Genomic DNA, 21867 nt, shown 5'->3' with positions numbered 1-21867 from the left:
TGATGGGGCCGGGGACTTTAGCAGACCCTGGCAGCCAGCCTCTGACCCTGTCCAGGGCAATGATTCTTTGGCTGGTAATAATGGCCCCCCTGACTCACACTGGCTAGATCCTGATGACGGCTTAAATCTGCGCTCAGAAGAATGGTGTCCCGCACCTAAGCTGCCTACATGGCAGGCAGGCTGAGACAAGGAGATGAGGAGCTGCTTGCAGGCAGTGTGCCCCAGACCATCCGTGGAGGGCAAGGAAGCCCTCACACCAGAAATGGACTTCGAAATGGCCACCTTCTTTAACAAGTTTGTCAGGGTTCCCAAGAAAGGCACCCTGGCAAAAATAATGGCTATGGCAGAGGAAGCTAAGGCCTCCGGGTTCCTGGTTTCTCCTGAAGCTTTGTCCAGTTGGGCCCAATGGGCTATTACTTTCCTCGAGAACACCAACTGAGCGATCTCAAGGAAGCGACGCAGGTCGCTGTTGATCAAAATTGAACCCAAGATGGTAGACCTCTCCACTTCAGAGGCCGGCATGGTGGACCAGGGTAATCTGTTCGAGGACACATTAATTCGAGAACTAGACAAATTTGTAAATACTTTTAATTCATTAGACAAAGCCCAGTCCTTGATCAAACGCATCTTTCCCCCTCGTATTTTTGCCGGTCGTGGTAGGGGGCGCTCGACCGGCCGCGCTTGAATCACACCTTTGCCAAGGGTACCGACTCTCGCCAAGGCCAATTGCAGGACACATAAAGATTCAGGAACTTCTACTCGACAAGATTCTACCACCGTCGCACAGGTGCCAGAGGTGGTTCCAGGGGCAACAGAGGCTTGAACAGTTTCCATGGGGAGAGTGCAAGCTTCAGAGGGGTTCCAACTCTGGGGCTGTTTGGTACACTTTTTGCACAACTGGGAGGCTCTTTCCGTAGATGTGTGGGTACTCCAGACGGTGAAGGAGTTTCAGATAGAGTTTTATGGGGTAACCCTGCAACCACACAGACCCAGACCCCTAGCCTATTCCCAAGAACAAACGGCCATGGTGGAGTTGGAAATATCCCAACTCTTAGAGAAGAGGGCTATTGTCAAAACCTCCCTACATCCAAGGGGTTTTCTCAGCAATCTTTTTCTCACGAAAAAGAGGGATGGTGGCCAACGATCAGTGATCAATTTGAAGGAATTCAACCAGTGGCTCGTCTATTGCCACTTCAAGATGGAGGGCATCCACCTCCTCAGGGATCTTCTTCAGATGTCCAATTGGATGGTTCGTTTGGACTTGAAGGACGCCTACCTGACGGTGGACATCTTTCCACCCCACAGGTGCTTTCTCCAATTCCAATAGAAATCTCAGGTGTTCGAATTTGCTTCTCTTTCTTTTGTGCTATCCTCCGCCTCTTGGTGTTTCACCAAGCTCATGAGACCAGTGGTCAAACATTAGCGAGCACGGCGGGTGCGACTAATCATCTATCTCGACGATATTGTGATCATGGACCAGTGCCTGGTGTGACTATCAGCACATCTACAGATGACCATAGATCGCTTAGAGTCTCTGGGCTTTGTGATCAACACGGAGAAGTCCGCGCTCTCCGACGCAATCCCTACTGTTTCTGGGGTTTCTCATAGATTCGGTCAAGGCCACCCTCAGTCTTCCTTCTCACAAACTGACCAAATTACGACACAAACTAAGGACACTATTCAGGTCACAAGTATCACTTCGATACCTGGCACGTGTAGTGGGTCTCTTATCCCCCTCCATTCAGGCCATTTTCTCAGGGGCTCTCCATTATAGGGAGTTACAATGCCTGAAGATCTCCACACCTCCAGCGAGGCCATACATACTCCTAGTTTGTTCCGCTTTTTCCGGAAGCGCTGGAGGAAATGCAGTGGTGGATATCACACATGGAGGCCAGAAACAGTCGGGCGATCTTCGGCTATCAACCCGATCTGGTGACAGCATCAGATGCCAGCGGGTCGGGTTGGAGAGCTCGTTGTGGGTAATTTACCACAGCAGGAAAGTGGTCAGCTACAGAACAATCCCTGCCTATCAATTGCCTGGAATTGCCTGGAATTGCCTGGTTCCTTCGCCCTCAAATGTTGAACCAGATACAAAGTCCAGTATTCCGTCCTCTTGAAGATGGACAATGTGGCGGCAGTTAGTTATGTCAATCATCTGGGGGCATAAGGCCAAAGACCCTATCCGATCTGGCTTGCACCCTTTGGGAGTAATGTCTGGAGAATCACATCTTCATGTCAGCTGAACATCTACTTGGTCAATCCAATCAAGTGGCGAATTGGCACTCCAGACACTGGTGAGACGTCAGCCTTTGGAAACTTCATACACAAGTATTTCAACAAATACAGAGCAGATGGGGCCCATTCTCCATAGATCTTTGCGTCTCACATGGACTTCCAGCTACCAGAGTATTGCTGTTGGAGGCCAGACACGGATACGGTGGCCAGAGATGCATTTCTCCAAGATTGGAACAGGGAGGCAGCATATGCATTCCCTCCATTTGTAATGATAATGGGGGTCTCAGCGCAAGTTCGCAGACAGCAAGCAGATCTGGTGGTGATCACCCCATTCTGTAGGGTGCAAGCTTGGTTTCCAGCGATGATCGAACTTTCTTGGGATTTTCCAATCCCTCTACCCTGTTTATGGATGTTCTCCGGGATCCCCAGGACAATCTTCACCCACTAACAGTAGCAGGCTCTCTCTGTCTCATGACTTGGAGAATTACCGGGAACGATGGCAAGTCCCGGGCATTTCACAGGAAGCTGCCTCTTTACATGCCCGAGCGTGGGCAGATAGCATGGGCCACACGATACCACTTCACCTGGTCCAGATGGCCGGTTTGGTTTTTCCAAACGCCGAGTGGATCCCCTGGGGGCAGACGTTGTCTACGTTCTGAACTTCCTAGCGCAGTTGGCTTCCAAACGTTTGGCCTACAGGTCGATATACACTTTTAGATCAGCAATATCGGTGGGCCATTGGCCACTGGAGGGTCACCCAGTAGGGCAACACCACTTAGTGTGCAAACTCTTGAAAGGTATCAGGTGTCGCTTTCTCCAGAGGCCAGGTACTCCACCTTGTGGGATGTGAATAAGGTGTAGAATCTCCTCAGATCTTGGCCCTCTTACAAATACCTGTCCAGTAAGCAGTTGTCGGCAAAGCTGGATTTTGAGCCGGAAGGTTTCGGATGTCCGGACAATTGGACTTAACAGGTAGAGTATTTCAACCCAAAATGGTGACTTTTCACATTGCTCGCCGTACAAAGTGCAATTCAAGACTGATGTTTTACCTTGCTTTCCTGGAAGGGCCAAAGCTATATTGCGTTCGAAAACTTAAGGCCTATGAGGCGGTGACGGAGGACTTGCGTCCTCATGGGGAACGACAATTGTTGAACGCACTAACTAAACCTCATAAATCCGCTTCTTCCCCTACGATTGCCAGGTTGGTCAGATGGATAATGCAAGAAGCATATATTGATGTTCGAAGTTTGAGACCCACTCAGTCAGGGGGGCCAGGGCATCCAAAGCCAGAGGAGCCAGGCTAGAGGATATCTTCAACGTTGCAGCCTGGTCGTCAGATTCTACTTTTAAAAGGTTTTATTTTAAACCAGTCTCCACTCTGGCAACCCTAGTGGTGGAAAAACCTTAAACTAGCCTAAGCCTTGTCTTTGGGTCCTGACATTGAATGAAAAAATTCCTAGATATCCTAAAGGAAAGGTTACATTTTATTAAGTACATGGAGGCGAGGATTAGCCCTCCCATGGTCTCAATGATTTGGACGACCCGCCGGGGATTTCACGACTACAGTGTGATGTGGATCGATATTTTGATTATAATGGGTATATCATGTATCAGTTATTACTATGCATTGTGTTTAATCTTGCATGTTCTCTTGCTGTTGGTACATAGAGAAAATATAAGGATAACAAAAGCAATCAATTATGTTCTGCCTTAGGAGCAGAGTCCACCAAACAGGACTGAAGTTCGGAGGAGCATGCTGTGTACGCAAAACGAAAGAGGGGAATAGAGTGCCTGCGCCGGTTGTTATACGGAGTTAAGGAGTTATGATTGGGCAGTCCGTTTTTGCTCTCCCCCCACCCCAAGGCTCAAAGGAAATGTAGTCACTGTTGTAAAGGCTGCTGGAAAAAATTTAAGGAAGAAAGAAAAGCCTAATCCTCTCCTCTGTATCCTTAATAGAATTGAAACTTTCTTTTACGATAGCTAGGACATTTTTCATTCAACTTCATCATCTATCTGAACAGGGTAACCTTGTGTACCATATAACCAGACACCATCACGCCAGCCTAAAAGTATCCAAAAGATGAAACTCACTATACAAAACATTCAGACCACATTCGCCTGCGTAAAACAAATATTTGAGTGCTGCGAACCCCACCAACGCCATGTCTCCCATCTTTCGACAGTGCATTACAGTTCCCACGTTTAACCCACTATACCCTGAAGAGTACGAAGTTATGCACACATGGAGGCAGATGAAGACTGTTGTCCTCTCCTGTAACACGGACATAGGAGGGCTGTTACAGTAACAATTTGTTATCTCACACAGTATGAATAAAAATGAACGAAATAATGAAGTGAGCTAAATAGCAGGGCATTTCAGTAATTTTCAAGCAGCATAGCAGATGCTATATACAAATATGATACACAATATCTGGAAGCATAAATAAGATAATTCGGGCCTCTCCCGAAGCCCCCTATCTAACAAGTGCACACACCTCTGTACTCTGCGCGTTGCAATAGCGACATATCACGATAGTGTCACGATTGATATAGATGAGCATTAGTGAGCATGAGCAATTCTACGACATGTCATATCAAATACAGACAAAGCAACTTAATGGTAGTTTAAGACAAAAGCAATATAAATAACACTCAATCCTGTAATCAAGTTAATGAGAAGAGGCTTGACCGTCATCTGCAACAGTGAAGCATGTCTCTACTAAAGACCCCTCTATCCATCTACTCACCTCTGACCTGCTTCCAGAACAATGTTCTTAAGCATCCTCCTAACTGGCCCTCTATCCTCAATCCAAAAGTGTATCGCCTCAAAATATTTATAAATTGCAGACAGTGGAGTAGTTCCTTACCATGCATTATTTTTCTATGCTAATTGTGAATCTCGGTCTTTAAACACAGCATGTAAAACCCAGCTAGTATTCAAAACCAGTATTTGCAACCTCACTTTTCACCTTTTGGACCAAGCATAAGGGAGAGAACTAAACACTACTGTAGGCCTTTGCTGGCTGGAGGGCTGAACTTACCGCTAGTTTCGGCCTTTACTGTGCCCTTGATAAGATTGGCACCAAACACAGGCTGCTTGATTTCACAGTTTTTCATCAGGTAGAATGGCATCATGAAGGACTGTAAGGGGTCCCTTCCCTTGCAAACGAAGATAACCTGCCGATGAAATGTTTAAAGGCATTAAAGAGCAGCCGATATTAGAAAAGTCTGTTTCATACATCAAGTATTCCCCACTCTCCCTTTTCAGACGGCCCTCGACTGGCAGTTGAGAGAATCCTATTAACTCCTCAAAAGTGTACCAATTTTTCTTACCCAAATGAAACTCCTCAGCTGGGTGGTCAGAGAGACATAACATTTTAGACATGTACATTGCGCTAGAATTAAGGTGGTAACATGAATGCTACCTTCTGAGAAGTTTTCAGCACTTTACAACATATTGTTTCTTCCACCGAAGGTACGAAACAGTAACAGAAGAGGTGTTATGAATCATGTTCCTCTGTGATCCAGTGCACACTGTATTGTGTTGAGCTTAGAATCCTTACAAATTCTACAATGGGTGCCAGTGTAGAATGCAGGTGGGTGACTGGGACTTATATCACAAATAACCTCTCTCTTTATCAAACAAAGCCTATTTCAGGGTTCATGTTAAAACTACATTTCAGTTGGTGGCAGGGTCTTCATGTTAGACAAGTATCTCTATACTACTGGGAGATTGCCTCAGACTTCATCGCACTCAATAATGTTACACAGTCGCTGGTGGGTCCAGAGCCCAGAATATAACACTAAACAAGGATGCATTTGCTTTACTAACCTCTTTAACGGTGGCTGCAGAGAGCTGAGCGTTATTGCACTGTAGAGTCATGAAACATGCATGCGTCCCAACACTGTATACTCTCTGAACATGCAGTAGCCTCCTGTTTACTGTTTATTCATTCACGTAGGGAGGTGCTACTTCACTGGGCTTGAGTAACCAGGTGCACATTGACAAATGTCTCATCCGAGCCCACATTCTTAGAGTACGAGGAATGCATAACTTAGGGCATTTAGTGGTCTTGTGTCAAGTTTGCTTGGAATAGTTTACCATAGACACAATTTTATATCTGTAGTGAGATGGATCTAATGGTTTAGCATAATTAGCAATTAAAAAGGTGCAATTAATGGCACGTATTTTAAGTAATGTTTGAACAACAGGCTTAGGTTAACAAATGGCTTTGTGCTAATCGCCTCGTTCCCGCAGAGCCACGATGGAGCCATTTATCAAAGAATTTCAAACCAGAATCTAGGCAATGGCAGAAAGTGCAAAGCAGGCACATTTTAAAAGGGAAATGCTAACGACTGCAACAATACACTTGAGCAGAGTAAAGTTTAGGTGACAGTGCTTCTACAGCAACTGAACAGGCTAGTTCAGTCACCCAAGCAAAATTGATTCCCACCCAATAGTTGATCTCTACATAGATGTAAAGTGCTTGCAGTTTATTGTATGTTAGACCAAAAGAAAAATGTGAAGGGAGAGAACTACAAATGCATTTTCGGTGCATTTAAAGGGTTTTATGATGCTAACATCTGCTCCTACAAACACAGATTATATAGCAAAGTTCACAGATACCAGAGCCCAAAAATAGAAGCAAAGTATTTTAATGGCAATGAACAGCAGTGATTTCACATATTCTGGTAGGGTCAAGGGTCAAAACAGGTCAGCTTTGCTTCAAACATACTGTTTGGACCCAATTGTTTGCAACCAGGAATATGCAGATTAGGGATGTGCATTTTTTAAAGAGATTGGGCAGCTTTCAATTAATGAAATACTGAGACTGTGGTGCTTAGAAACAACCCATACTATTTCTCTCCAATTATGTTCAGTAGGGGCATTTTAAGAGACTACCAAAAAATAAAAAGTTGAGTGCATTGCTTTCACTTAAAGAAAGAAAAAACACACACATATAAAAGCAGAGGCTACTGTAAACTTTGCAAACTTGGTCATGGTCTTCTTGGCCATTTTTAAATTACTCAATCCATACGTCAATTGAGCACCCACTCTAACTTTTCTCCATTGTAAAGGTAAATATAATTTATTTATTTTAGGAGTTTTTTATAGCGCTGCCCTGACCCGGGGGTATCGGAGTGCTTTACAACAGTGTTTCAGAAGAGATACTTAATAAAGCAATATTAAACAAACGTTCAGAAGTCCACGGGTGCTGCGTATTCTTGAGGTAGTAGAAGAGTCTTGAGGTGTCCTTGTTGTATGCATAGTTGAGGTAGTTCAAGGGACCTGAGGGAACCTCGGTTTTGACTGAGGTGAATCAGTTGGTGCGGAGCCAAAGCGTAACGGGGATACGGTTTGGCGTGGGGGCGGGAGTTATCCCTTCGGGATGGAGTGGTTGAGGAGGAGGGCTTTAAGGTGCATTTTGAATTTTGTGAAGGACGGGATTGTTCTGATGTCTGCTGGAATGGAGTTCCAGATTTTGGACGCGTTTCCAGTGAATGACCTAGCCGCGGTTGATTGTTTGCGTGTTCTCATGGGGATGAGAAGGAGGGAGTTGGAGCTCCTGAGGTTCCTTTTCTGACCTGCCCTCTTGAGCTTGGGGCCAGGTAGTCCGGTTTCCCTGTGTGTAAGGCTTTATGTGTGAGGCAGGCGGTTCTGAAGTACGCTCGCTGATCAATTGGGAGCCATTTTAGTTCTCTTAGTGCAGGAGAAATGTGATCATATTTCCTGATTCCAGTAACCCATTCTGGCTGCAGCGTTGAGGGTTGTCCTAGGGAGCTAGGTCGGTTTTAGCGGTGCCGGTTAAGGTTGCGTTACCGTAGTCGAGTCTGAATAGCAGCAGTGCTTGGGTGGCTTGTTTGAGGTCTTTGTTAGGAATGAAAGGTTTAATCTTGTAGAGAAGCTTCAGGTTGAGAAAGGCGGTCTTTGCAGGATTTTTGATGTGTTTGGCCATTTCCAGTTTGGGGTCCAAGGTGATTCCTATTGATTTTACGGAGTTAGCCAGGGTGAGATTACCGTTTAGAGTATCCAAAGCTTTAAGCCATTCTGCAATATGTGGGTTCTCTTCTTTGTCGCAGAGGAGGAGGAGGATCTCCGTTTTGTCCTGGTTAAATTTGAGGTGATATAGGGACAGCCGGTGTTGAATTTCTTTTAAGGTGTTGTTTAGTCTGAGGATGTCGTCTGGGGAGGAGGTTTCCAGATAGATCTGGGTGTCATCAGCATATAGGTGGAAGGGGATATTAGCATTTTCAAGTATGGAGGTGAGGGGTTCCATGTATATGTTGAACACTTTCCGGTGAGAGCACTGAGCCTTGGGGTACACCCCTGCTGACGGGGTGAAGGTCAGAGGTAAAGTTTTTGATTTTTATCCTTTGCGATCGGTTGTGGAGGAAGGAGGTGAACCAGCAGAGGACAGTCTCATCGGCACCCACCCTTTCTTGTAGGGCCTTGATGAGAAGATGGTGGTCAACCGTGTCAAATGCTGCCGATAGGTCAAGGAGAATGAATAGGCAGCTGTGATCGTTATCGAGTGACTTGTGGATATCATCTGTGATGTTTAGGATCGCCGTCTCCGTGCTGTAGCCTTTTCTGAAACCCAATTGGTGGGGATCAAGAAGGTTGATGTTGTCCATATGCTGAGTCAATTGTGATAGGACGGATTTTTCGAGAATTTTGGACAGGAGGTGGAGACTGGAGACGGGTCTGAAGTTGTTCAGATCTGTGCAGACCAGTCCTGTTTTTTTTAGTAGTGGCGTTATTTGGCCTACTTTAAGGCAATCCGGTATGATGCCGGTTCTCAGGGAGCTATTGATGATTCTGCACCAGAATGGGGCTATTGTGAGTTTGAGTTTTTTAGTAATTTGGGAGGGTATGGGATCGAGGACGTGAGAAGCGGGTTTGGAGGTGGAGATTAGCTTGATAATCTCGGCTTCCGAGATTGGATTGAAGGATTTCCAAGTATTTGTGTGGTGCCTGTATGTGCTTTCAGTTGGGAGGGGGGGCAGGCTTTCGCAGACGTGGTTGGTGGTGATGTCTAGTGAGAGCTCAATCTTGGAGATTTGTTTATTCGAAGAAGATGGCAAAGTTTTCGCACAGTTCCTTGGAGGCCTGGGTAGTGGACACGGGGGGCTTGGTGGTTTGTTGCTTGATGATTTTGAACAGTTCGTTGGGCCTGTTTTTTGCATTGACCAAGGCAGAGCAGAAGAAGTTAGATTTTTCGTTACGGATGTGTTTTTTGTAGTTTCTTCGAGCTACTTTGAGTTGCACGAGTAGGCTAGTAGAGGGGTTGTTTCTCCACAGTCTTTCTGTGGCTCTGAGTTGTCTCCTTTTGTTATTAATGTCAGTATTGAACCAGGATCTGGATGGGATGTTCCTGGCTTTTTTTTAGTTTCAGAGGGGCTATCTGGTCAAGAATGGATGTCAGGGATGTGTTGTAATGGTCGGTGACTTCTGTCGGGGATAGATCCCCCGTGGAGGTGGTGAGGAGGGAATTGACTTTTTCTTCCAGGTCGGTCATGTTGATCTGGGTGAGGTTTCTGGTCCATTTGGGCTCTTCTTGGGTGGGGGAGGGGGGTTGTAGAGTGAAGAGGATTAAGTGGTGGTCAGACCAGTTTACGGGCAGGGTGTGGATTATCTTCACTGTGTCACATTTGGCGATAATGGCATCAAGGATTGCTCCTTTGTTGTGAGTTTCTTCTGTGCAGTGTTGTGTAAGGTTGTTGTCATGTAGCAACTCGCTCAAGTTTTGAATTAGCGGGTTGCTCTCTTCATTCCAGTGTAGGTTGAGGTCTCCCAGAATTAGGTTATTCGCCTCTCGTAGTGAGCATTGGCCAATCAGGTCAGACAGGTGTTCAGCGAAAGTGGTGAGGTTGCCTGGGGTGTGGTAAATAAGGTGGCAGGTTAGAGTTTTCTTGTTGCTCGTGTTGATGTTGACTGTTAGGCACTCGAAGGTGTTGTAATTGAGAGAGTCAGTTTCCGACACAGAAATATTGTCTCTGTGGATGAGTGCTATTCCTCCTCCTCTTTGGTCTTTTCTGTCTTTGTTGGGGATAGTGAAGTCTGGGGGAACAAGAGTGTCCAGGAGAGGTGCGGAGAAGTCATTGAGCCAGCTTTCAGTGATGAATGCTATGTCTATGTTGTGAGTGAGGATGGATTCTGCTAGTTCAGTAGCATGTTTGATGGTTGATCTGCAGTTTATGAGCATGCAGTTAGTGGGGGTCGTCTCTGCTTTGGGTTTTTTCGTTAGGGGGGCTGTGGGGATGCTAGTGCGGGTGGACGGCGGTCTGGGTGAGTTCGGAGGGGCTTGGACTCTTCCCAGTCTGATGATCACCTGGATTTTGGATTGGAGGGTGACAGCTAAAGGATTGTTGTATAAGGAGGTGAGGTCCGCCGCGTCACTCTCAGACATGGCGTCTCTAGTTCTTTTGGGTCTTTGTGCCAGAGAGGGGATGGGGTCGGCTACCCATCTCCGCGGAGGGACTGCGGACGGTCTTTGTTGTGTGTGGGTGGTGGAGGAGTGGGCGTGCTGAGGCTGCTAGGGCGCTGCGAGGTTGGCTAGGATATCGCTAAAGCCCCGGATAATAGTAGCTATCTGGGTTTCTAGCTTGGAGAGACGCTGCTCACTCTTGAGGTCATTGAGATATCGGGGCTGGTCCTGAGCGAGAGTGTTGGGTCTAGAGGGGGGGAGTCCCGGGGTATTGAGTAACTTAGTGGTGGCTGAGTTGTTTGTTTTGGGTCCGGGAGGAAGGAGTCTCAGAGAATTGGACCACCTTGTTTTGGGTGTGTTGTCCATGTGGGGTCTGGGCGGGGCTGTGAGAGCAGGATGGAGGGGGGTCTTGTTGGGGCGTGGGTTCAATGTTGCCTGTGGGTTTGGGGAGGTGGGCATTCAGGTAGGTCGGAGTGTGTTGGGTTACGTGGAGGGTCGGTGGGGGTGGGAGCCGGCAGGTGGAGAGTGGGGATGGGAGCTGTAGGTGTAGCTGACTTGCTGGGGTGTAGGTGCTGCATTGCCTGTGTGTTTAGGGAGGTTAGTGTTCAGACTGTTCGTGTAGGATTGGGGAGGGTGGGAGGCAGGTACTTTATTGCCTGTGGGTTTGGGGAGGTTGGTGTTCATGTTGCTCGTAGTGGTTTGGGGTGGGTGGGAGGCGGGTGAGGGTGCGTGCCTGTAGGTGGAGGATGAGAGAGGAAGTCTAAGGCGGGAAGAAGAGGGGTCCTGTTTCCTCTGGGGGTGGTGAGGGGGATGTCACGTGGTGGGGGGAGTGAGGTTGTTAGGGAGGGTCGGGAGGTGGCGGATGGCAGTGGGAGCCGTCAGGGGGAGGAGGAGGGGTCCTGATCTCCCTGGGGGTGGTTGGGGGGATGCCACATAGAGAAGGGCGTGTGTGGTTGCTAGGGATTACCGGAGCAGAGGGTGGGTTCTGTTGGCGCGTTCGGTTCTTCTGAAGGGGGAGTAGGGGAGGTTGGGGGTCGGGTTCGTGGGAGGCTGTATTCCGGAGATTGGGGAAAACGGCATCGAAGGACTCTAGATTGTCGTTGTTGGCTTGTATCAGGACTGTGCCGTTGGTGTAGATGGTCACCGTGGTGTTTCCAGTGTGCCTTGAGCGGTACGGGAGTGCGATTGACAATTTGTATCTATGTGAAGTGTTGGTGGTTTTTGAAATGTTGAGCTGCGATATGAGGATGGATTTTCATGCTTCTTGTCTCTCAGTGTGAAAGATAAGGTCCATTTTTACCTTTCCTTTGGAGGAGCAGTGGTAGATGTCTGCAAAAAGTGATTCGGGATGCTGCCTGATCAGTTTCTGCTTAAAGTTCTTCTTCGCTTTAGGTGAGAGGTCAGGCGGGAAACTGATCGTGAGGGAGTTCGGGCCGTGCAGAGTTACATGGTTCGCAGAGGGTGGGACGGTGTGTGTTGCTGCGGCGGAGGGCATTGTGAGAGAGTGGCACCGTAGAGCTCTACCCCTCGGGAGAGGCGAGGGTGGTCGTAGGTTGTGGCGAGGGATTTCATGCTGCATCAAGGGCAGGTTGCAGTTTGCCTACAGTTGTCAACGCTCCTCGACTGAGGGTTCTGGAGGGGTTGAGCCAGGACTTGATGTCAGCATGCAGTGGTGGCTCGTCTATGCAGCTCTACTACATCACTTACAGGGCATCACAGAGCCAGCGAAGAGTGGCATAGCGCGTAGTAGTCTTCTCCTTACTTCTTGAATTCCACAGGCAGCAGAAGATTTGGCTGTTTCGAGTGGTCCCTCGAGGCCCTATGAGCGACTAGGTTCACACCTGTTCAGGACCGGGCAACCTTCCTGGGTGTGAGTGCTCTCTGCGGACCTACAGGACATAACAGCCAGTGGTGCATGGGAGTAACGCAGAACCAGTATGGCACCATGAGGTATTCTACTGTGAGGAGCCAGCCGTTAAATGGAGTGTTCTTCAGAGAGAAGGTCGGTAGCTCGTTCCGATCATATCTTGTGTGTTGTGGGAGCAGAGGATGGGGGAGATTTTGAAAGTCTTATGGGCCTTTTTCTGGCCGTCCCCACTATCCCACCGTCTCGGCTGTTATATATATATATACACACACACACACATACATATCTCATCCCGACCCTTAACTACTCAATTGAAGATTGCCTGAATTGTTCAATGATTTAACTGAAGGTGCTTATTGTTAAGCGTTGCCAGGGTAGGAGGATGATCTACTTATCCTCACATGCCCATGATGCAGTTAGTTTGCGAGTTCGGAATTGTATGGGTTAACTGGCGGCCATCTTAAAGACAGGCACAGGCAAGTGGTGGGGGATGTTGCCAGCTCGTGGTTTGTAAGCAGGCACAGGGATTATTATGCAGGGGGGGGGCCACTGGGAGATCGGCTGCAGGTTCTCACTTGGTGGCTCTTGTAGTGTGGCCAGTCCGGTAGCTAGTTGCTGGGCGGGACGGCCATTTTGAAGTCAGGCATCTGGGGGCTGCGTGAGTCTGTGCTGACCTGGGGGCTTGGAGACGCTTTGTCATCCGTCGCTCAAGTAGCGGGTGTCCCCATTAGAGAACCAGTAATGAGATAGGTGCTGGGGAGAAGTTCAGTTTTTTCTCTTTTCTTTCGTTTCCAAGGTCCACCGTAGGGGTCAGGGGCTGGTTCTTTATGCTGCTGGGCTGTGCTTCTTCGTCAGCGGGGGCTGCTGGGGCACTCCAGTTTTCTTCAATGTTATTGTTGTCTTCCTTCTTCTTTCGATTGTTTTTAAACCGCCAAGAAGCAGAGGAACGTTGTGCTGGGTGGAGGGAGCTTGAGAGACCCGGGAACTTTCAGATTTGTTTCCGGGTCTTCGCTCCCTTCGTGCCGTTTCCTGTGAGCTTTCGCTGGCGGCAGAAGCAGTGTATGTTGTAGTGTTCTATTTCCAAGGTGGTCCGGTGGAGGAATGGCAGACGTGGCGTGGGGGGGACGAGCAGGGATTTTTACTGTGTGCCGGTGATCCTTGTGTCCGGGACCCAGGCACTTTCGGTTTCGGATTGCGGGGCTCCGATCCTTCGTCCGGTTTCCTAGAGAAATTTTGTTGATGGCTGCAGCGTTGTACCAGGCTTCAGATCTCTTTATTGCCTGGTCCGGTGGGGAGCAGCAGAAAGAGGTGTGCAGGGGGGCAAGCAGGCATTTCCACCAGTTGGTGATCCTAGCACCCGGGGTTCTGTTGAGGAGCTCCTTCCCAGCGGCCATCTTGGATTCATATGTAATACTACCTAATGTAGCCAACAATGTCAAAACTGGCATGAAGATAGGTTATTCAACACAACCATAATAAGACAGCTCAGTAGTCATATTTATCAAAGAACGCAATCAACTTTGAGAGGACCAAACCAGATATTTTCTGATGTGTACATCTGTTACAAGGATCCAAGGGATCAGAGTTTCTTGGCTTTCTCAATACAGCATGACCCTCTTTGGAGGCATAACAATATTTGTCAATAATGCTCCTCTAGATCTTCCGAGACAGCATATTGCAACCTTGCAAAACAAACACAAATAATAAAAAAAAAAAATCAGACTTACTCGATAGGGTGTCAGGAAAATACTACCCTTCTTGGTCCCTTTGAAAAGGTCAGGCATAGACTCCATATCGCTGAAGGTGAGCTCGATGTGGTCATAGTTCATCAGGACGCTGCAAAAGGAAGAAACAAAATACATATGCTCTGGTGGCCGTAGGGGAAAGCAAAAATCACAATCGATTTGTCATTACCTATAGGAAGTGTACCCATCTACCTACAGCGGATTATACTCACCCATTGATGGAACTGTTACTAACTTGTAACAGTATTTCAAGAGCTTGGGTACCTTCATCCTATTAGTAGCCTTTAGAAACATCTCTGCTGTCAGGAGAAAATACAATAGAGGGCACATTTCTGACAGTTCTGAAAAAGGGACACAACTCTAAAGACAAAAAATTTGAATGTTATGGATTGTGTTTTAAGTTGGCAAAATTGGGCACTTTTTTCAAATGTGTGCATGAAAACCTTTTCTAATAGATAGATTTTACAGTTGGAAGAGAAAAACATGGAGGAAGACAAGGAACATTAATGTGCTGAGCTCCTCAACTGTATTATTACAACTGTTCCATTTCAAGACATACCATTTTGGGAAAATCCTACGTTGCAATTGATCAGCAACATGTATTAGGTTGGCGACATCAAGGCAAGATGTGAAAATGCCTCAACCACAATGCAAACATTCTAGTGTGCTGTGTGAATGATTTTAATCATACAGAACGTGCTTTGTTAATCCCAATGAGGACATGGATATTACTGGATACATTAAAAAGTGCGTTTAGCATACAACTGAGAAAAGTCAAATGACTTTCTCACAATATTGTTTTAAAACACAATAGTGTGTGCCTGTTAAACTAAAGTGAGGAATGTCACCGAGTCGCCATCGCCATCATCTACAGGAATACCCTCAGAATTTCGACCAGCAACGAAGACACCCTCAGCACCGCCGAACACCTGCACTTCCAGATCCACCTCGATCCCACCACCACCCTCAGAGGAACACTCGTCTACAGACCCCCCGGACCCCGACCACAGTTCAGCGACTCCATCACCGACGTCGTCAGTACGCACGCTCTTGCATTCACAGACTACATCATCCTCGGAGACCTGAACTTCCTCCTCGAGAACGCCAACGACAGCAACTCCACCACCCTGCTCGACAACCTCGCTAACCTCGGACTCAAATAGCTCGTCACTACACCGACCCACTCCGCTGGACACAAGCTAGACCCCATCTTTTCCGCCAGCAACCACGTCATCTTCAGCCACACCGCTGAACTACACTGGACAGACCACCGCTGCGTCCACTTCTCTTTCGAGAAACACACCACACACAACCACCCGCAACGAATCCCCTACCACAGCTGGAACAAGGCCACCTTAGACCAGCTAATCACCACCCTCACCCGGGACCAAGCAACCGGCCCCACTGACACCGACACAGCCGCCCGCAACTTCTGCCAATGGATTGACGACTGCGCCAACACTCTCACCCCGATCAAAAACCCTCAAACACATGCACCGACAGAAGGGCCATCTGGTTCACCTCCAAGCATCCAAGCAGACCTGCTGCAGACTCAAGAAGAAGTGGCGCCACGAACAGACACCGGACAACCACGCTGCCCTCAAGAACGCCAGCCGCAAGCACCACCAACTCATTCGAAACCCCAAAAGGACCTCCTTCAAGGAACGCATCAACAACAATGCGCACAACAGCAAATAGCTCTTCTACATCGTGAAAGAACTCGCCAATCCCAGCTCCCGCTCTAACGACATCCCGCCATCGCAAGACCTCTGCGACTCCCTAGCCACCTTCTTCCACCGCTAGATCGCAGACATCCACGACAGCTTCAACACCCAGACCCCCCAGACAGCCGCCAACACCCCTGACGCTCCACCCCATCCACAGCGGCCTCCTGCTCACCTGGAACCACATCAATGACAATTACACCATCAAAATCATGAACACCATCCACTCCAGCTCACCATCTTACCCCTGCCCTCACCACATCTTCAACAAAGCAAGCTCCATCATCGCACCCCAACTCCAGAAGATCATCAACAGCTCCTTCGAGACAGCCACCTTCCCGGAGAGCTGGATACACGCCAAGATCAACGCCCTACTCAAGAAACCCAAGGGGGACCCAAAGGACCTCAAGAACGTCCAGCCCGTCTCCCTGCTCCCGTTCCAGCGAAAGTCATAGAGAAGACGGTCAACATGCAACTGATCCGCTACCTCGAGGAGAACATCATCCTGGACGCGTCCCAATCCGGATTCCGCAGCAACCACAGCACCTAAACCGCCCTTATCGCCGCCACCGACATCAGGACCCTGCTGGACAACGGCGAACCCGCGGCCCTCATCCTCCTGGACCTCTCGGCAGCCTTCAACACCGTCTGCCACCACACCCTACGCACACGCCTCCACGACGCAGGGATCCGCGACAAAGCCCTGGACTGGACCACCTCCTTCCTCACCGGCAGAACCCAGAGAGTCCCCCTCCCCATTCCGATCGGAAGCCACCAAGATCACCTGCGGCGTACCCGAAGGATCATCCCTCAGCCCAACCCTTTTTAGCCTCCACATGGCACCGCTCGCCAACATCGTTCGATCACACGACCTCAACATCATCTCATACACTGACGACACCCAGATGATCCTTTCCTTCCCCAAGGACCCCGCCACCGCCAAAACCAACCTCAACGAAGGAATGAAGTTTGTCGCAGAATGGATGAAGAACAGACTCCTGAAACTGAACTCTGACAACACGGAGGTCCTCACCCTCGGCTCCACCCCCTCCGCCTGGGACGAATCTTGGTTACCGGCCACGCTTGGAGCTGCACCGAACACCCACCAACCACACACACAACCTGGGGTTCATCCTGGACTCAACACTATCAATGACCCAGCAAGTCAACGCTGTCTTCTCCTCCTCCTGCTTCAACACCCTCCGCATGCTTCGCAAGATCTACAAACGGATCCCCACTGGAACGAGAAGGACGGTCACCCAAGCCTCGGTCAGCAGCAGGCTGGACTACGGCAACGCCCTCTACACGGGACCCACGGGCAAACTCCAGAGAAGACTCCAACGCATACAGAACGTCTCCGCGCGCCTTATCCTCGACATCCCCCGCCACAGCCACATCAATGCCCACCTGGGAGACCTGCACTGGCTCCCCGTCAACAAGAGGATCACCTTCAAGCTCCTCACCCACGCTCACAAAACACTCCACAACACCGGACCAACATACCTCAACAAACGACTCACCTTATAGACTCCCAATCACCAGCTTCACTCCACTGACCTCGCCCTAGCCACAGTTCCACGCATCCACCGAACGACAACTGGAGGCAGATCATTCTCCCACCTTGCCACCAAGACATGGCACACACTCCCCATCCACCTGCGACAAACCCAGGACCTGATGACCTTCAGGAGACTTCTCAAAACCTGGCTGTTCAAACAGTAGCAGCACCCCCTTTCCCCCCCTCAGCCCCTTGAGACCCTCACAGGTGAGTAGTGCGCTCTATCAATCAATCAATCATTCGCATTTATAAAGCGCGCTACTCACCCATAAAGGGTCTCAAGGCGCTGGTGGGGGGGGTGTCAGTGCTCGAAGAGCCAGGTCTTGAGCTGTCTTCTGAAGGAGAGGTGATCAAATGAATGATTGTTTGAGTGCCAGGAAAGAATTGATAGAGAGCTAGAAGAAATGTGTTCCTTTGGTGTGATTAAAATGGTTGAACTGATTGGCAGTTCCGATTTGGTTTTCCCCTTAGCTTTGATTTTAAAAAAATGGGGGTGGGTGGGCGTGGGAGTGGAAACAGGATATTTAAGGGTGCGCATCGATCTAAAGTCGGTTTTAAAAATGTGTGGTTATTTGACATCCTCTTCTACATATACATGATCTACTTGCCAATTTGGATGATGCTAAATTCTTTACCACATTGGACCTTAGATCAGCATATTATCAAAATGTGCTCATCGGAAAATCTTGAGAAACACAACGTTGATAACCCCAGATGGATCTTACGGATATACGCTAAAGCAGCAGAGGCCAAACCAAAAGCATTGGTCTTTCAAAGATTTATGCAATTTTTGCTTGGAAAGACTGAAGGGGTAGTGGCCGATTTAGAATGACATTCATTTTTTTATGGATTGCACTGAAAAAAAGAATACAATTTTGGGGGAAATTCTTCCAGTCTTCCAAGATAAAGGCATGATACTTCAGTTAGAGAAGTGAAACTTTTTGTCTAATTAGTTATAGTATTTGGGTCACAACATTTTTAGGAAAAAAATCCTTTTCAAGTAATCTGTTGAAAACTATTCAGGAAGTGAGTGTTCCTAACAACGAAGATCAATTAAGATCATTCTAAGAGGTATTCTTAAGAAAGGAGCTAAATGTGAATGGGAAAGAGAAAAAAAAAAATCAAGAGGCATTAATTACTCAAACAAAATATAATTCACGCTTTAAGTCAATTTCCAGAAAATAACACGAGTATTACTACAGTAGATGCCAGTACTAATCGTCTTGGTGCTGTTTTCAGTCAAATTAAATCTGGTAAAGAGGTCATAGCTTTCGCCTCATAATCTTTCTCTCAAACTGAAGTTAAGTACTCTACTATTGAGAGAGATGCTCTGGTGTGTTCCTGGAGCATGTAACACTTTAAACGTATATTTGAGGTACAACAATTATGATCATGATTGATCACAAACTGTTGTTGTCACTTTTAAACAGTACTTGAAAAGTATCATGTCTACCAGTTAGAAAATTGACAAGACTGCAGGAGTACAATTTTGAGGAGTCATATTTGCCAGGAACATACAATGTTAGAACGGACTGTTTATCGCAGTTATCTTCTTCTATTCTTGATGATCCCATGAAGAATCTTGAGGAATGTGTAGCTGCCTCTACAGATGATGTTGTTTCAGGGTTTTCCCACGTAATTTCTGAAGAATAGTAGTTGTAACCTATAAGTCAGGATGAAACTCTTGGACAATGTAAGATACTAATCACCAGAAACCAGCCTACAGAAAAGCTTCTCAACTCAGGGTATTTTGGAACGTCTTAAGAGCTGACGTTAGAAAATTATCTCAATGACAAAGTAGAGCGTTTTGTCTCTCGGTCTGCTATCAGGCAGGGTATTAAAATATTGCTCATGAAGGACATACTGGACCGACTAGCACATGTAGAAAACATACAGATTCGAGTTGGCGGCCTTGTTTAGATTGTCATGTTTCAATGTTTGTCTTCAGATGTGAACAATGCATGAATGTGGACAAATTACTAAAGATTAGGGGCAAGATGTATGAAGCCTTTTTGCATTTGCAAATGGTCTCGTTGAATTAGGCCGTTTGCGGCCACAGAAAGGCTTTTTTTAAAGTATAAAACCTAAATTGTGATTCGGTAAAAATTTACTGTATCACAATTGGGGTTGTGATCAAATACCAATTCGATATTTTGAAGGGGTGTGGTTAGGGCAATCAAAACCCAGTTGCAAAACATTAATACTTTATCAACTACTGAAAGGTAGTGGGTAAGGCATTCGCAAACAAAACAAGCATTTGCAATGCAATAGGTCTTGCAATTACGCAAGTTTGAGCTATTGGCACTGTAAATGACAATGCCTCTTATTTATGTTTTTGTTTGTAAAACATAAATAAAACGCATTGTCAATTACAATGCCAATAGCTCAAACTCCCGTAAATGCGAGACCTATTGCATTGCAAATGCTTGTTCTGGTTTGCACCGGAGATTACCAGTACCTCCCACAAGGAGTAGCTGTGGAAGCCCCCAGACAGCGTAAAAGTTTTACGATTGTAGTGACAGAAAATTCCGGGTCAGAGGACTCGAGTGGCGCCAGTTACCTCATGAGGCCGAGTGGACAGATTGTATTCTGGAATCGTCTCGCAGATTGGTCCTGATTTTAATAAAATACACCGAAAGTGACCGTGTTGCCCTACAGGTCAAACTTGATAATTTAAATGAAGAAAATCGGTAAATTGGAAGTAAGGCCGTGATTCAACAGTACCGTCAAGATATGCTGAACCGTTTGCAGAAAGAGGATGAAATTTTAAAAAATGCAAAACCTTTAAATTTCAGCGAAAATACGATGCGCTAAAAGCAGCAGACAAGACTGGTTCCCTCTCTACTGTACAACCCAGCACAAGCGGCAACGCACTGGTATCCACTTCCACATCGGACCTTAGTTCAGCAGTGGAGAGTGAATCAGAGAATGAACAAATAAGGTCCGTCAGGGGGTTGGGGTTTCCAAAACCTTCCCTGGCCCAGGAATTGGATTACCTGCGGCAGGACCAAAAAATGACAATGCCTTTTATTTATGTTTTAAAAACCAAAACATAAATAAAATGCATTGGCATTTATAATGTCAATTGCTCAAACTTGGGTAAATGCGAGACGTATTGCATTGCAAATGCTTGTTATTAATTAAATGAAAAGCCCATAGGCCTCCCTTATTTAAAATGACATCCTTTTATACTGTGTCTGGTATAGGAAGGGGATATTGTGACCATGGGATCCAGGACCCACTAGTAGTGTAGTGCCATAATGGCGTCATGGGGGCAGGGGGGTGGGTATGTGCGCGTAATGTCCTGTTTATTTTTAAAAGCAATGAATATACAATGTTTTACGGAGTTTTTCCATGCCCACAAACTGCGATTTCCAGCCCACGCCACCTCCCACTGATGCGCTCATGCACGCACCCACAACTCCACACACACTGACTCATGCTTGCACATACGCTGACACACCTACATTTTTCACACACATGGACTCCTGGTTGTACACACACATACACACACACAGACACACCTACAGCTTGGCACAGCCAGGGCTCTCACACGCTGCTCCGCACACACACACTCACAGGCAGGCAAGCACACGCACAGCCAGGCATTGCACACACATGACACTCACACCGGCAAACGCATCCCAACAACAGGTCTCACAAACTGACACATTCAAACACACAGACGCCCCGGAGGGCACTCACTCACAACCGAGCACAGCAAGCCGCATCCAGACACACCGACCTACCAGAGACTTGACCGGCATGCCACAGACACACCCACCTATCACAGATCCCTCTAGACACACCGACCTACCATACACTGGGGTCTCGAAATCCTCTTCCACACCATGTCAATTCAGCGCAGCATAACACGCGCACAGCATTGGTTTGGGAATCACTGAATTAGAAGTACTGGGAACCAAACGGAAACTGCTATGCGCCAGACGTGCAGAGTAGTCAGCTGTTTTAAGCCTCATGCAGTTTTACTTTCTCAATGTGCCCGCGCAGTTTTCTGTAGAATTTACTTACGTACGTGACGTCTCTCAGCTCAACTCCTATCACTACGCACGCGTGATAACTGAAAGTTAAATGCTTTTATCCGGGCAGTGACCGGCTTGCGAGACATTTCACCCAGATACAGCTGGAACAGTTGGGTGAGACCGGCAGGTGAGTGATTCTGTGTGTGCGTACCGGGCAGATGTGAAGATCGGCCGAGCGCAGTAATGGTGGTTCGCTGGTTGGTATGGGGGCGGGGGTCCTGTTCTGATGAACATGAGCGCTCAGCTCCGGATGTCCTTAATCCCCC

General features: G+C 47.5%; 1 protein-coding gene across 1 annotated transcript in view; it reads right to left on the bottom strand.

The window, feature by feature from the left end:
• WBP2 (WW domain binding protein 2) overlaps positions 1 to 21867 on the bottom strand; it is a 286481-nt gene that overhangs the window by 232717 nt on the left and 31897 nt on the right. The window contains exons 2-3 of the mRNA XM_085616964.1: positions 14259 to 14367; positions 5277 to 5412 (exon numbers count right to left, since the gene is read on the bottom strand). Of these exons, the coding sequence (XP_085473090.1) occupies positions 5277 to 5412; positions 14259 to 14367 (245 nt within the window). The remainder of the gene's footprint in view (positions 1 to 5276; positions 5413 to 14258; positions 14368 to 21867) is intronic.

This window comes from Triturus cristatus, chromosome 7 (assembly GCF_964204655.1).
Source record: "Triturus cristatus chromosome 7, aTriCri1.1, whole genome shotgun sequence".
In the NCBI taxonomy this organism is placed as follows: Eukaryota; Metazoa; Chordata; class Amphibia; order Caudata; family Salamandridae; genus Triturus; species Triturus cristatus.
The sequence above is the reverse complement of the archived record's forward strand: the minus strand, read 5'-3'. Positions and strand labels throughout refer to the sequence as shown.